At 40.8% G+C, this 16,294-nt stretch overlaps 1 protein-coding gene across 2 annotated transcripts in view; it reads right to left on the bottom strand.

Moving 5' to 3' along the window:
• Positions 1–16,294, bottom strand: part of CR1 (complement C3b/C4b receptor 1 (Knops blood group)) — a 71,188-nt gene that overhangs the window by 42,192 nt on the left and 12,702 nt on the right. For both annotated transcript variants that reach the window (XM_075996878.1, XM_020284407.2), the window contains exons 6-15: positions 15,619–15,795; positions 15,407–15,509; positions 14,032–14,117; positions 11,548–11,766; positions 8,318–8,497; positions 7,562–7,661; positions 4,180–4,265; positions 1,895–2,293; positions 307–483; positions 113–215 (exon numbers count right to left, since the gene is read on the bottom strand). In XM_075996878.1, the coding sequence (XP_075852993.1) occupies positions 113–215; positions 307–483; positions 1,895–2,293; positions 4,180–4,265; positions 7,562–7,661; positions 8,318–8,497; positions 11,548–11,766; positions 14,032–14,117; positions 15,407–15,509; positions 15,619–15,795 (1,630 nt within the window). The remainder of the gene's footprint in view (positions 1–112; positions 216–306; positions 484–1,894; positions 2,294–4,179; positions 4,266–7,561; positions 7,662–8,317; positions 8,498–11,547; positions 11,767–14,031; positions 14,118–15,406; positions 15,510–15,618; positions 15,796–16,294) is intronic.

The following is a 16,294-nucleotide window of genomic DNA, read 5'->3' on the forward strand; positions in this document are numbered from 1 at the left end:
ATCTCTGGGTACTTCCTTTCCATTAGGTCAGCCCCCTCTGGATTAACCCCTGAACTCAACAGAGTCACTCTGCAGGACTGAGTCCCTGGTCTCTCTTCTGGGTCACACTCACCCTTCCTCACAAACAAAGGACACCTTCGCCCCAAGCTGTAGATTAAGTGGAACCAGCACGCGGCCATTAGGGAGTTGGCCCAGGAAGTCATCACAGGATTTCACTAGGAGGAAAAAACAAAACAAAGCGGGAATAAGACTCCCATGTGAGGGGGAAAGAGAGTGGTCTGGAAACCCAAATGAGAGTCCAGGCACCTGCACAGGTGGGGGCTCCCGGGCTCCAGTCTCCCTGGGGTGTACAGCGCAGAGACGCCGCCCCTGTGAGGTCATAGCCCGGCTCACAGCTGTAGAACACTTCCTGTCCAGGGGAAAACTTGTCCTTGTCACTTGGGGTATGCTTCCCATGCAGGATTTTTGGAGGTGGCTGACACACTGTGGAAAGAACAGTTCCAAAGCACTTGTTAGTTGTGCGGGAGTTCCTTTTGCTATCCCCTGTGCTTCCTGAAGTCCTCATAGCCAGAAAGAGGCAGAGAAATAGAACCCAATTCTCCCTGGCACAAGGTCCCAAATTCACTCGTAAGTGTACAAAGCATGAGGTTTCCTTTCCTCGTCCTGGCTATCCGGGGTGGAGTCATTGGTATTGGTGGATTCTCCACTTTACATATCTCCTGGGCAGGCAATCTCAATTTTCAGCCTCATTGTTTAAATAATGAGAAGGTCACTTGAGCCCAAGGCTATTTAGTGGATTTCCCCCTCATCTCTCCTATTGTACTTCTGTGGCTGAAGTATAGTCCTATGTCCATCTCTATATCTCTCTGTTTGTTCTCCCACCTGCTCTCTCAGTGGTTGTGCATGGCTGACATGCATGGGTTAGAGAAAAATTGTAAGCTCCTTCTCTGAACCTCAGTGTCAACCATAACACCTACCAGTTCACGCCAAGCCGGCTAGCACAGCATAAGCAGACAAGGTAAGCCATCAAGAACAGAAGCCCCTCAGTCAGCCAGTCCTTGTCATGAGGGGCATACTATTTACAGTGCACTCCACCCCAGGCCTTCATTTATAGCCCTATAGGTGCATGCTTAGAGCATCATAAGCCATTTTCACATCAATCCAATCTACACCTCATTAAAGATGAATTTTTAAAAAATCTGTTTGGCTATGAGCAGCTTACTTGCACTCTTGACTTCAGATTTCTAATTACAAAGCGTAGGAGGTGGACCATTATAGACAAACCCTAATGCCTTTGTCACCATTCTGATGCTGTGACAGCTTCTTCACAAGCCAGTCTCTTTCTTTCACCAATGGATGCTGACAGAAGTATGGCAAGAACCAGAGTAGTCAAACTCTGGGGGCTGACACACATGCCTTTTTAAATCCTGGGTGTGTCACTTAATAGAATGTGACAATTCTACTTGACAATTTGCTTAACCTCTGAAAGACCAAGCTACCTTCACTGTAGCCCTACTTCAGAGTGTCGTTGCAAAGAGTAAATAAGATAATGCATACAAATGCTTATCACACAGCTGACCATAAGGAAATTCTACATCAGTCTTCAATATCACTGAGATATATTGCAGCTGGCATTTTGCCCCGAGAATTGCTCATCGGAGAGCCCCAAATATCTCCTTTCTTGGCCAATTTAGCTCTTGCTTCTCAAAGTGAAGACACATACACGCAGGTCCACGCTCACCCCCAACTCCCTTAAATTCGTGCTTCTTTCTCCCCAGTTTACTCTCCCACCCTGCTCAGCACCCACCCGTCCCTCGGAACTCACACTGACCTCCCGACCCTCCCCGGCAACGCATGCAATCTGTAGACCCTGCCAGGCCTCAGGCAGACTCACCCCTGGAGCAGCGGGGCGGCTCTGGCTCCCATCTGTCCAGGGCCTGGCACCGCACTCTGGCGGGTCCCTTCATGACAAAGCCGGGCTGACACCTAAACTCCACAACTTCATTTAAGGAGAACAGGCTTCTCTTGTCGGGTACCATCACTGCATTTTGCACGTGTGGAGGCGTGCATTTGTTAGGCACGATGCACCGAGGGGGAGGGCCGCTCCAGACGCCGACTCGACCGTCCAGGCTGGTGCAGTATATGGAGGCCTCGCCCACAAGGTCAAACACCTCTTCCCCTCTGCTCCCACGTCTGCAGCGGTAGGTCACCACCATCCCGTACTCAAAATAGTCTCCACCAGTGCTAACGAAATCCCCGTTGGCGATGGCTGGGGGTGTCTCACAAGGAATACCTGGGAAAAAAGGGAGCAAGCTAAACAAAACCTTGGTTTCTTAAAATTATACTTAATTATAAATTTTGGTAACCAGCTTTTTTAAAAAAAACTCCAAATTACCAGAAAGTAAATATTCACAATACTGCTGTCATTCAGATTAGGGAACCATAACATTTTGAGTTTTGCTCTTCTCAGCTAACATTATTTCAATAGATGCGTCCCTATGGAATTATAGTGCACATGTTTATTTCTCATTTTAAATGAGAATTTAACTCTGTTATTTCAACATTGTTAATTTAGTTCTCTCTCCATAGAAGATACTTGGCTTTACTGGTTATTAATATGGTAAAGCATCTTTATTAAATAAGTGAGAACAAAAAGCTCTAGCAGAACTAATAATAAAAAGACAAAGCATAAATACACAACATTACATATGATTAACACATTAATTGCAGATTTAGAAGTAATAAAAAAGAACTGAATACTGTGTCCTATGCTATTTTGAAAAGGAGAATATTAGGGATAAAGATATATTTCACCACTATCGACTCAAGAAAAGGTAGAAATTTTGCAAACCCCACCAATGTAGAAGACATGAAAAATGTACTACGAATGCTACTCCTAAAACAATATGAGGCATAGCTAACTTTACAGACAAATTGAATCTAATTTTTAAGTAATGGCTGACTCCTAGGCAGTTTAAATCATTCCAAAACATATATATTCATAGAATGTATCTATCATTTTTGGCAGGTATACTTTAATGTATGCACTTTTTTTTAAATTTTTACTAAAATATTTAAGAAGATGCATATTTATCATGCAAATTCGTAAAATATAGATAAAAATCCTTAAGGCCATCATCAAAAAAGAACCACTGTTACCAGTTTAATATGTAATCTTTCTCACACACACAAATTATATTTTTCTAAAATATCTTTGTTGGCTGAATAATATTCCATTGTAAGGATGTACTATCCAAGTCCATTTGGAAGAGTTGCCTCTACTATCTAATGCCTTCTGGAACAGTTTAAAAACATTTTTTTTTTAACAGAACAGATGCCTTGTTCATTTCAGTAAATTATTTCCAAAATATTGTTTAGAATATGCTCAACTTTTATGTTAATTTACCTTTTTCATGACACTACCACAAATAATAATGTACGTAACATTTGTACAGTAATATCCTTGCAAAAACCCATGATGATTTTTTAAAGAATCAGTTATAAACTGCAGAACCCCTGAATTAAAGGCATGCATACAGTTAAGGGTTTTGATACGTGTTGTTTATTGGCCTTATAGTTCGTTCCCACCTATCTTCCCACCAATTGGGTTTAAATTGTTAATTTCCTTACACCATCACCAAACCCAGGATTATATGCATTTTATTCTTTGTTAACGTGCAATTGCTCAGTCCTCTAGGCTCTCCAAAATGTAGAAAGCTCATCTTCCAAACAACTAGCAGGGAAGATGGCACATCCCTGTTTAGACAAAGAGTGAGGAGGAAGAGAGAGCTGCACTGCTTAAATATGTGGTATGATGTTAAGAGCTGGCAGAGAGGAAATAGGGCTACTTTCACTAACTTTGTATTTATTTACTTCACTAAGGAGAATGCTCTTCGACCTGGGAAATGTCCAACCAACAAAAGAAGAAATTGGGGGAAATGAGCTCAAGACTACAGTTTAAAATAAATTACACCTCAAGACAAAGAAAAAAAAAAAAAACTACTTCTAGGCAGACCTAGAAGCTTGGAACACTGTAAGCTGTTTTAAGGATATGACTGTATCTTTCAAATATCAGAAGGATGCTATTTCCAAAAGGGATGAGATTCATTCTTTGTAGTTCTAGGGGAGCAACTATTGGATTAACTGGCAAGATAAATGGGGAATGAGATTTTAACTCACGTTGACAAATTGGTGTCTTATTCCCCCAATCAACAGTGTTGCCTAAAAGGACACATTCAGCAGATGAGGGACCCATAAGTCGGTACCTAAAGGTAAAAAAAGAAAAATAATTATGCCGTACACACCTCATCAACTTGCTCACAGCATGCATATGTGACGAATCAGAAAAATTACAATCTGGGAGAAGTTTAAAGCCTAGCCTAAACCACACCTATTGTATCCTGCTTTTATTTCTCTTTCCTATTCTTTCCCTATTGAAAGTGCTGTTTCTTCTCTAACTCCTGGCCTGCTCTGCTTCTTAATCTCTTGGCTTCATTGTGGATTATACCTGGCATCAAAATAACATAATTGTTTTGTAGATCTGTTTGATAATGTTTTTCTTAAATTCTGGGTTTTTTTTTTCATATTATTGTTGCCATTTTTGTTTGCATTTTCCATGTGTATGTGTTTGTGTACATAATTTGTTTGTGTATATATCCAACACTGCTATGTCATTTGACTTGAGGCATGTTCCTTATAAATAGCACAAGAGTTGATGCTTTTGATCTCATTTAGAAGACTTTGCTTTTCAAAAAGGAGATTACACCACATGTACTGAGATATTAATAAATGGTATATTTGATGTTGCTTTTGTCATCATTCTACTATCCCTTTTCATTCATTACATGATGTCCAATGATGAAGATGAAGCGATAAATAAAAGTGATCTTCCCAAACATCAGAGTGTTTATTTCTTGAGAAAGAGAAAGATACTTTCCTTGATATTTCTTTTCTTTCCCTCTCATTTGCTATATGGACCAGATAGGTTCAGCTCTTTAAGTTGTGCTAAGAATTTGGAAGTTAAACATCCTATTTTTTGCCCATTAGGAATCGTACATGTGCATGTGTATTATATACATACATAATACACATATTTAAACCTATTGTCTCAAATTTAGAGTCAAAATATGTATAGTCTACCAATCTCTTCTGTAATATAAGTCTAGCTTACTTTTTCTTGCTTTCTCTCATTTTCTAGTTTTATTGATTTATTCTATCATTTACAGAGATTGTTATTAAATTATTACATTGCAAAGTTTCACTTTTTAAGAATTATTAATAGTTCTGCATTGTATTGAGTTTCATAAATTTGCTAAAAACAATTGACCATAGTTTATCTATGTATGTTTGGTTTTTGTAATCAATTCTCTTATTAATATTTCTCTTAGATTTCATCATTCTCCTTTTTAAAAACTTACTTATGGATTGCCTGAGTTAATCTTTTTTTTCCTGAGAAGTATACTTAAATGGTATAATTTGGGGGTCTTAGCTTATCTTTTAATGTGTATCTGGAGCTTCTAGATGTGAATTCTAGCTTGGCTCATTGGAAGCACTATCTCCTACAATCTAGTCTCACGTACAATCAATGTTGTGCCAATATGAATTAATTTCTTTTGCAGGTATTAGATTTTTAAAATTTTATTTTTGGATTCTTGAAGTTTTTTTCTGTATCCCTGAAATGCAGAAGTTTCCCTAGTGATGGTTAGGTATGGCCATGTTTCCCCTTCTGAAATTTTTGTCACATCGATTTTAAATCCTAGTACTGTCTTGTACACGTCTTTTCGTTTTCTCTTTATCTTTTTCCACTGACTTCAGGGAGAATTTTATTAACTCTTCTTCTTACTCTCTGCTTTAATTTCCTGCAGTATTCAGTGTGTTTGTCATGTGTGTGCGTGTGTGTGTGTGTGTGTGTGTGTATTTTAGTTTGAATATTGTGCTTTTCATTCATGTACAAACTTTCCTGGCTAGTTTCCTAGAAGCAATGGTATAACCGAACCCTGCTAAAAATATGAACAGGAGATTATTCTGAAAGTTCTCCCTGTTTCTTAGCTGTCACTCTATTTTTTAGGGGGAATTTGTCCTAATTTTTCAGGTTGGCCTCTTTTATATTCATTTCTTGTTCTTCATCATGAGCTCAATGGTTTTCTGCTTTATACCTTAGAGAGGTCCACCCTTACTCAGTAATGCGTGAAGAGGGTGTAGTCGGAGAATTTAGATTGTGCTTAAAAATGCTAGAGAGAGAGAGAGAGAGAGAGAGAGAGAAAAGAGAAGAGAAGAGAAGAGAAGAGAAGAGAAGAGAAGAGAAGAGAAGAGAAGAGAAGAGAAGAGAAGAGAAGAGAAGAGAAGAGAAGAGAAGAGAAGAGGAGTTTGGATTTACTCTAATTTTACCTTGTCAGATTCTAGGTACTGTGGACCGTGAGGCCTAGGGTGGCAGATGTGTGAGCCGCCACAAGTTTCTATTCAGTGCTGGTTGTGGTGGCATAAATGTAGCCCATGTTCTCAAACTGGCTTCGCCGTTGCCATGGCAGCGCTCACCACTGCTTGCGGAAGCCCGGTGAGCACCTCAGGCTTTTCTTTGCATTCACAGCTCGGCTAACTGCTTGGCGCAAGAGGCCTTGCTTTCAGCCTCCTTCAGCTCTTGACCTCCCTCACTGAGCTTAGTCACAGCCAGCGTTTTTTTAAAAAAATATTTTTTAAAATTCAATAGAGAGACATGTGACTCATCCTTGAACACGGAGAGGCCACTGTAGGGTTATTAATTGGCCTAACTTTAACATCGTCGTGTCTCAGAAAATAAGGAGGCCTGAGGAGAGGGACAGAGCCGGGGGAATGCCCTGTGCAAGGAGCAGTCAGAACACCCAGCATTCATCAATTAGGGTTGCCGTCTGGTATGTTCATGGCGCCCCACAGCAATGGCAATAGCGACATCGAAGTTCACTTGTCACAGATCGCCATGACAGATGTAATGATATGACAAAGGTTGAAATGTTGTGAGAATTGCCAACGTGGGACACAGAGACACGAAGCGAACACATGCTGCTGAAAAAATGGTGCCGGTAGATTTACCTGATGCAGGGTTGCCACAAACCTTCAATTTTTTAAAACTATAGCATCAGCAATGCGCAAGAAGTGAAGTGCAATGAAACGAGGGATGCCTGTGCTCTGCTACAGCAGCCCTAGCACACGGATGGTGCTGCTGCCGTCAAGATCTGTTCTCTCACACAACTGCTCCATGGCCTGGCCTTTCTTCCCGCAGTGTCCACTCTGGGCCAGGCCTGTGTGTGTGCTTTGACTACACTCTTCGCCCATTTTCTTCCTTTCCACCCGGCGAAGGCCACATTCTTCTTCTATGCACCGCCCTGGTTTTTCACAAGGGTACAGATTTTTTTTCCCCTGAATCACATCATACCTTTGTTCATTTCAATCAGGAGTAAAACACCCATGTGCAAGCCCTTTAACAGCAGGTGGTAACAGCCCGGTTGTCCCTTCTGAGATGCGACTAGATGGTAGTAGCATTGCTGTCCTAGAATTCTGGAACCAAGAGATGTTTCCGCCAACTCACCCTTTATTACAAGTATAATTGATTGTGGATCCAAACTGGAGGTCTGTGATCACATGCACCATGCCATTCACAGGTTCTGGAGGATTTTTACATGATCTACCTTTGGCAAAGAAACAGAAATTAGGAGCCAGGTAGGGTAATCCGAACTTTTTTTAGTACATAAGGTCCCACCTCCCTGTAGCTTACTGAAGACTGTATGCAGGTCTGATGATTCACACATTTTGTCGCCTTGAGAAAACTCACCAGACTGCCTTGGGGTAAGCCTCTTTTTTTTTTTTTTTTTTTTTTTTTTATTTCGGCATATGGGGTAAGCCTCTTTTGAAGCACCACTTTCAAAAGGACCTTCCCTCCAGATCTGCCTGTCCTCCACCTTGCAGCCCTTATCAAAATGTAAAAGCCATTTATGGCCTTATGTAGCACCACTACATTTTAAGGTTCTCAAAGGATTTCTTCCAACCTAGTTATTCAAACAATGTATATCTCCTTATAGAATTTTTTTTTCCTGGTCTAGAGTCATGAATTATTTACTTTCCCATAGGAAATGGAGATCTTCTCTGCAAATATTCCTTGAAACATTCTCATGAAATGAACATTTCCAGTAACAATCAGGTATGACCTACCAGATCAACTCTTACATCCCCCTACCTCAACACTTTTGAGAAAAGGTTTTTCATATACAAAATTTGAAAAAAATTAAATAAGATCCTACAGATGTTTTGGCAGACACTGGGAAGCCCCCAGGGCAGGGTTACTTACGTTTACAGACTTCTTTGGGACTCGACCAGACCAGGCTTTCTAGACACGTGATAGAGAATGGCATCCCATAGTACTCAGGGCGGCATTCGTACTTTAAAGATGTCCCAATGGGAAAGTCAGATTCGTTGGTTTGGGTTCTCAACTTAGCAAACTGAAAATGATCTGGGGCTGTACAGTGACCTAGAGACCGAGAAATCAAGAAAGTCTGAGTTAATAAAAGGATACCCCAATGCTTTTCCTCTTTCTCTCTCCCTTGTTAAATTTGATGCCAGAACAAAACTAACTTTTAGTTATGGAAAAATAATTTCCTTGTAACTTTGGGAGTGAAAGTTCAATTAGCATGTTCTCATCAGAAAATACATTAATACTATCTGGATGGCTAGTCTGCTGTCTAGTCTTTCTGCTCATATAATTTAATGTAAAGATAGCCCCAATTTAATGTGTCACATTTTTAGGCAGCCAGAAACAGTGCCTCTGCCCAGGTTCCACCTTTCCTGTTTGGTTTTCTTGTACTTCAAGGCACAAACTCCAACGGAGGCCTCAAGAACATGGGCAAAGAACTAGAGATGTTTTCTGGAACTGGGAAGCAGCTACCAGTCTTCTAGGTCTGATTCCTAAGCCAGCTATTTCAACAAGGAAGAGAATCCTTAGAGAAAAAACAAGGAGGAGATAAATATCATCTCCCTAGAACAAAAACAAACAGCCAACAACTATGGTCCTAATTACAACAAAGCACTGCACAAAGTATATTTTGAATCAAATATATCAAATATATCAAGCTTCAGTTCCACATCCCTCTGGCCCATTAGCTTTAGGCTCAAGAATTTGAATACAAAAAGTATGAAATCCGAAAACTACATATGCTTGGAAAACTAAGAATCATTTTCACTTGCTTTTGGCAACACCTTCTCTTTTAGCTTCTGTTTTAGCAGTCCTCCACCTCCCTTCCAATTATCCATTCAAAGAGTAAAAGTCATCCTAGAGCTAATTCTGCACCCAGAGAATTCTCTGGAAGAAGACTTACAAACTGATTTTCATCTCTTGACCATAATTAAATAATTTTTCTCAACGCAAAAATTTGTCTTATTTTCAAAGCATCTTCACGGGAAATCTATCTATAGCCTATTTCCTTTCCATCTTAGAGCTTGAATATTATTAGCTCTATAGGCTTCTAGTTCAAAGAGTCCATATCATGACTGAAACCTACCATTTCAGGCCAAACTACACATGTTGATCTAGCAGGTCTCCAGTCTAAAATCTAGCTGATAGAATAGAGCTGCAGTCTCAAAATGGGGTTCTGATGAAAAAAAAAAAAATCAAACCTATAAATGTGATTCACCACATAAACAGAAGCAAAGACAAAGATTGTATGATCATCTCAATAGACACACAAAAAAGCAATAGCATTGCTATAGACTAATAACAGGCAAGCTGAGAGTCAAATCAAAGACTCAATACCCTTCATATGGTACAGAGAAAATAAAATACTTAGGAATATACTTAACCAAAGAGGTGAAAGAGCTCTACAAGGAGAACTATGAAACATGATGAAAGACATTGCAGATGTGACAAAAAATGGAAAAACATCTTGTGCTCATGGATTGGTAGATTCAACATTGTTAAAATGTCCATACTGCCCATGGTGATTTACAGATTCAACCCAATTCCCACCAAAATATCAATGTCATATTTCACAGATCTAAAAAAAATAATTTTATACTTAATGTGGAACCAAAAATGGGCCTGAATACCCAAAGCAATCTGAAGCAAAAAGAATAAATCTGGAGGCATCACATTACCTGACTTCAAATTATATTATAAGGGTATAGTAACCAAAACAGCATGATACTGGTAGAGACATACACAGACCAATGGAACAGAATAGAGAATCCAAATATAAAATCATCTACTACAACTAACTGATCTTCAACAAAGCAGACAACAGCTGCTGAGAAAAGAAGCCCTATTCAATAAATGATGCTGGGAAAACTGGATAGCCACATGCAGAAGAATGAAACGGGACCCCCATCTCTTGCCATATACAAAAATTAATTTAAGATGGATAAAAGGCTTCAATGTAAGGCATGAAACCATAAAAGTTCGAGAAGAAAATGTAGGAGAAATTCTTCTAGACATCAGAGAACTTATTCACACAAGATTCCTTGTGTCCCTTGATTTGGTAAATCTAGGTATTGCATTTGTAAATAGGCTCATAGGTGCATCCCAAGAGTGTTGGATGGGAAAGGACAAAAATGGCTTCTGAGTGACTAGTATGTGTTCCCTTTCTTTTCCTTCCTTTTTTATTATTATTGCTTGTAGAGATGGGGTCTCTATATTTCCCAAACTGTTCAGTGCCTATTCACAGGTATGATCGCAGCTCACTACAGCCTCTAACTCTTGAGCCCAAACCATCCTCCTGCCTCTGCCTCTGGAGTAGCTGGGGCTACAGGCATGCACCACCACACCTGAAGGCCCCTTTCCTTTTAGAACAGCTCTTTTCTCTTAGAGCTGCCCACTGGGCAGTGTGTTTTGCCAGGACTAGGATCCCTTCTACAGCTTACTTCCTCCTTCCTGTCTTCACTTTCTGAAGGTGGGTGACTTAGGGGATTGGGTGTCTTAATCAACCTTCTCCAGATCTTAGAAATTCACAGTCTCTTTATTTTGCTTTTCCCCCTTTGCTTTTTCTTTCCACCAAAGTAGGAAGACTGCAGGGGCTAAAACTTGTGTGGGGCTAAGCCTTATTTTAATGTAGAACTTAGTCCAAGAGGGCTAAGGGAGTCTTAGTGGTGTGTCGATAATGCAGCCCAATTTTCAAAGAGAATACATAGGATCTCAGGACAAATAGGTAATTAAAATAGATTTTGCCTAGCTTTGCTCCCTCCTGGCCTGTGCTCCCCTCCAAAATCTGTGAGGATAGTATAGTTTACACTAGTTAAGATTGATAGGTATTTGTTTTCAATTCTTATGGTTTGAAAAATTTTTTTTCTAATTCTAATTAAGGACACTCCCACCGTCCTCCACCTCCCTCCCTCTTCACCAGCCCCTGCAGCTGCGAAGGTCATCAGAATCTTATGTGTTGACATACCTTGGAACCATTTATTGTTGGTTTGGCATTTAATTGTGCCAGGTGCACAAGTATTATAAATATCGCGCTGTAATTACAGAAATATGGAGAGGCCCTGGCTTAGATATGCTGAACCCATTTGAGATGTGGGGAAATGTGCACGAACCCAGAAGTCCACAGCGAGGGGTGGGGCTGCTCCAAATCCCGTTCCCTTCCGGGTCACTTGTGCAGCGGATGGTGCTCTCCCCAATGAGGTCAAAGGTCGCCCCCAAGTCTGGGTGGGGGTCGCATGTGTAAGTTACTGCTTTTCCAAAGGGAAAGACTTCCAGAGGTTTTCCTGTGTGTCTCCCGTGAACGATGGCTGGAGGACTTTGACAAAAGATTGCTGAAAAGAAGGTAAGAGTTCTCAGTTTCATCAGGGAGTTTTTATCAGAGGTATTCTGCCATGATTGGTGCTGTTTTAAAAAAAGCGAAGGAGATGACAGTAGGCATCAAGCTTTTGAAGAGATGAACCAGAGGAAATGAGATCTCCATCAGAGTTTCTTGCAATAGTACAAAAGAAATTTGCCTATCCTGTTTCTTCCAGATAATTAAGTTTTCTGGATAATAGAAACTTTACACCTTTGATTAAGTACCACAACTTCTACAGAAGAAAAACAGCCATTTTAGAGGGTGACTCATTTGTCACCACAGATTAATTCAGCATTTATTCTGTGTCAGCCACTTGTCAGGGCCCTGGGGACAGAGTGCTGAAGAGCCACCAACAAGGTCTTTGTCCTCTAAGAAGCTTCCAGTCCCAGGAAGTATTTCTAAGATGTGTGCCTGTGTGCCAATCACCTTAAAAAGATGAAACCTTTCCTTGATTACTTATTTATATTGACCGTCAATCTAATCACTACCTTAGCACTTGCCACAAAGAGTTAAAACATAGACAGATCGTTGTAAAAAAAAAAAACACTCTAAATGGTTTCAGACTGCTTTGCTTTTTAAAATTTCTGGGTCTGTTTATGATTTATTTTCTCTCTTTACTTTCTTGTCAGGCTTCAGATTGTTAATTTTTTTTTCTGGCATCTGCTTATTTGTTTAGATTACTCCCCTCCTTACTTCAAATTGGTGTTTTTAATTAGGGTTGGAATTTGGAAGGAGCTACTTTAACTAGTAAGAGTCGTGAAAAATAAGAAAAAGCTTCAGTAGTGCAATGAGTACCTGAGCTGTAATACAGGACAGTAGAACACCATTTGCCATGTCACTTCAAGGAGCACTGGGTTGCTCGGACAGCAAGGATCTATTAATGTATATAATTTCTGTTCTTATAAAGTTTAATTATAAAAAGCACCATAAGATGTCCAAGTAGATTTCTAGCAAGGCAAATGTTTTAGTAAAATTTGATTGTTAAAATGAAAACTCATATTTTCCAATCTTTAGGATCAAGAAATGAAGCAAAGTCCTATCTTCTGTTGGGGAAAACATAAATGGGTAGACCAGGAGAAATCAGTAGTGACTCTGAACATGAGACTCGCTTTTAAAAATCAACTCATTATTTATAAATCTCTCAGTGTAAATTATTTAGGTACATGTTTTGAGAGGTTAAGCAGTCAAACCACCTACGCTCTCTAATGCTAATCCCTACTTTTCCCTCATTCCTTTGTGCTCGGATCTATTATGTCCATAGCATTTGATTTTTTTTTTCTTATCCATCTTTCCACCTGAGTATAAACAACATGGGGACAGACAGGGAATTAGCTCATCTTGTTCACTGCTATAACTCCAGGGCCTAGGTGAATATCAGGCACATAGCATGTGCTCAATAAATAATGAATTGAATAAATGCACATTTAATTGTGCATTAGCAAATATATACAAACATTATAGAGTGATGGTACCTTGATGAGGGAAGAAAACTCAAAAGAAAGAAGGAAGAAAGGAAGGAACAGGAGAGTGAGAGAAGGGTAGACTGAGGACAGACAGAAGGAAGGACTAAAAGACAAATGAAAGGAAGGAAGAAAAATTTGTCAAAGCTTCACATTTTCTAATCTCTCTGGATCTAGAGGAAAGCCACCATAGCTTTTTTCACAACAGAACACAGAATTCAAAATGACAGAGACTGATCAGATAGGATGCACACATTGACTCACAACAAGATATTATTGAAATAAGCAATTCTTTTTTTTTTTTTTTTTTTTTTTTTTTTTTTTTTGAGACAGAGTCTCACTTTGTTGTCCAGGCTAGAGTGAGTGCCGTGGCGTCAGCCTAGCTCACAGCAACCTCAAACTCCTGGGCTCGAGTGATCCTTCTGCCTCAGCCTCCCGAGTAGCTGGGACTACAGGCATGTGCCACTATGCCCGGCTAATTTTTTTTTTTTTATATATATATCAGTTGGCCAATTAATTTCTTTCTGTTTATAGTAGAGACGGGGTCTCGCTCTTGCTCAGGCTGGTTTCGAACTCCTGACCTTGAGCAATCCGCCCGCCTCGGCCTCCCAAGAGCTAGGATTACAGGCGTGAGCCACAGCGCCCGGCCGAAATAAGCAATTCTTCAGCAATAATTCAGACTAGAAAATAGAAGAGCCACACTGGGGGAAGCCATGGGTCAAAAATAGTAAACAGGTTAAGGGGCAAGATTGGCCTGAAATGTTACTCCTTTTACTCACGTTCACAAACAGGAGCGCTGCTATTCCAAAGGCTTTGCCTTCCAACCAAGATGCAATGGCTCACGGAACTTCCTTTTAATCGAAACCTAAAGAAGAAAATGGTAGTAAATAGGTGAGTTGTTTCAGTCAAAAGGCCACCGAAGTCACACTCTGAGGCCCCAGCCAAAAATCTCGGGATCCTGACGACCTGAAGCCAGCAGGTGGCAGAGGTGCAGAGGCTGCTTCATTCTAGAAAAATCTCAGCCTCCTTGGGAAAGGGAGCAATATAGAATGGCACAGCGTGGTAACTTGGTCCCACAGTAGTCCTAGCTTGGAGTGAAGAAGGCAGTCACGGCATAGCCACCATCTCCTTGACCCCGGACCCAGACTCAGAGTCTCACTGACGACCCTGACAAACCTACGCGTTGTCGTTACCGCAAAGCCAGTCTTCCACTGCAACGTCCTTCTAACTCTGACGCTGGAAGGACAAGGAAAACAGCTCCGGGTTTGCACTGGAAACACGGAGAATAACTGGCCAGAGAACAGGGACTGTCTTTTTGTCCCTGCATTTGTGATGGCCGTGAAGAGGGCTCACAATAGCATGTTGGGCTATTAAAGAGTAAGTTCGAATATTCCAGGAGAAAAAAGAACAGAGATGGCTTTTTATGACATCGTCCAAACTTCTTAATGTGGACCCTGATGCCTGCTGAAATCTTACTGGAGCCCACCAAGGATTCTTTGGAACATTTCAAGAGCGTGTGCTTTTTTTCCGCCCATGGCTGATAGCTCCCACGTAGAGATACACACCACTGTGAAGGGCACGAGATTCCCATAAACAAGTTCATAGCCATCCCCAAAGGATGGACATCAGCCATCATGCTCCCATTTCAGAGCCCACAGCCCATTACTTACCAGATGATATATGATTAGGTTTTAAACAGTGTTTATTTTTATACTTTCACTCTCATTATGTATTTTACTATTGATGGTTTAAAAAAAAAATTCCCTGAAATGATTCTTAAATGAAATTAGCTATTTGTAATAAGCATTTCACTACCTATGAGATTTTTTTTTCTGAGACTCTCCAAATTACTCATATATTCCTTCCTGCTTGGAAAATATAATTTTTTTTCACTTAATGTGTCCCCTATATATATATATGCCTATGAATTTGCCACTTAACGTATGTCTCGGCTTCTTCTTCATATCTCATGGTATTCGTTTTACTTGTTCCTTCTCTTGCTTCCTATACACTTTCAAAAGGTAATCTCTGTGAATACATGTATAGGTGTGTGTGTGTGTGTGTGTGTATTTAAGCCACACCAAACCTCTCTTTCTTGGACTAATTCCAAACCCCAATTGCAATGCCCAGCGGGTCAGGCGAGCTCACACTCACCCTTCATCACAAACGAAGGACACCTTCGCCCCAAGCCGGAGATTAAGTGGAACCAGCACTCGGCCATTGGGGAGTTGGCCCAGGAAGTCATCACAGGATTTCACTAGGAGGAAAACAAACAAACAAACAACAAAAAAAAACAAAGCGGGTATAAGACTCCCATGTGAGGGGGAAAGAGAGTGGTCTGGAAACCCAAATGAGAGTCCAGGCACCTGCACAGGTGGGGGCTCCGGGGCTCCAGTCTCCCTGGGGTGTACAGCGCAGAGACGCCGGCCCTGTGAGGTCATAGCCCGGCTCACAGCTGTAGAATACTTCCTGTCCAGGTGAAAACTTGTCCTTGTCGCTTGGTGTGTGCTCACCATGTGGGATTTCTGGAGGCGGCCGACAGACTGGGGAAAGAGAACCGAAGTATAGTTAGCTGGGTGAACATAACTTATCCTCAAAGGTAAACTGGCAAGGAAAATCATGAGTCTGTATATATATATATATTTTAAAAGAGGCAGGCTAATCCCCTTATTTTGTTGATAACTCAATACATACGTGGGGTGCAGGGGAATAAAACTGACAGAGTGCAGAACTGTGCCTAGAACTGAGGCATCCTCAATGTGTTGTGTTGTGTGTTTTGTTTTGTTTTGTTTTGTGACAGAGTCCCACTCTGTCGCCAGGGCTAGAGTGCCGTGGCATCAGCCTAGCTCACAGCAACCTCAAACTCCTGGGCTCAAGCGATCCTGCTGCCTCAGCCTCTCGAGTAGCTAGGAGTACAGCCATCCGCCACCATGCCCGGCTAATTTTTTCTATGTATTTTGAGGGGTTCAATTAACTTCTTTCTATTTTTGGTAGAGACAGGGTCTCAATCTTGCTCAGGCTGGTCTCAAACTCCTGGCCTCA

Source organism: Microcebus murinus, chromosome 23 (genome assembly GCF_040939455.1).
Source record: "Microcebus murinus isolate Inina chromosome 23, M.murinus_Inina_mat1.0, whole genome shotgun sequence".
NCBI lineage: Eukaryota > Metazoa > Chordata > Mammalia > Primates > Cheirogaleidae > Microcebus > Microcebus murinus.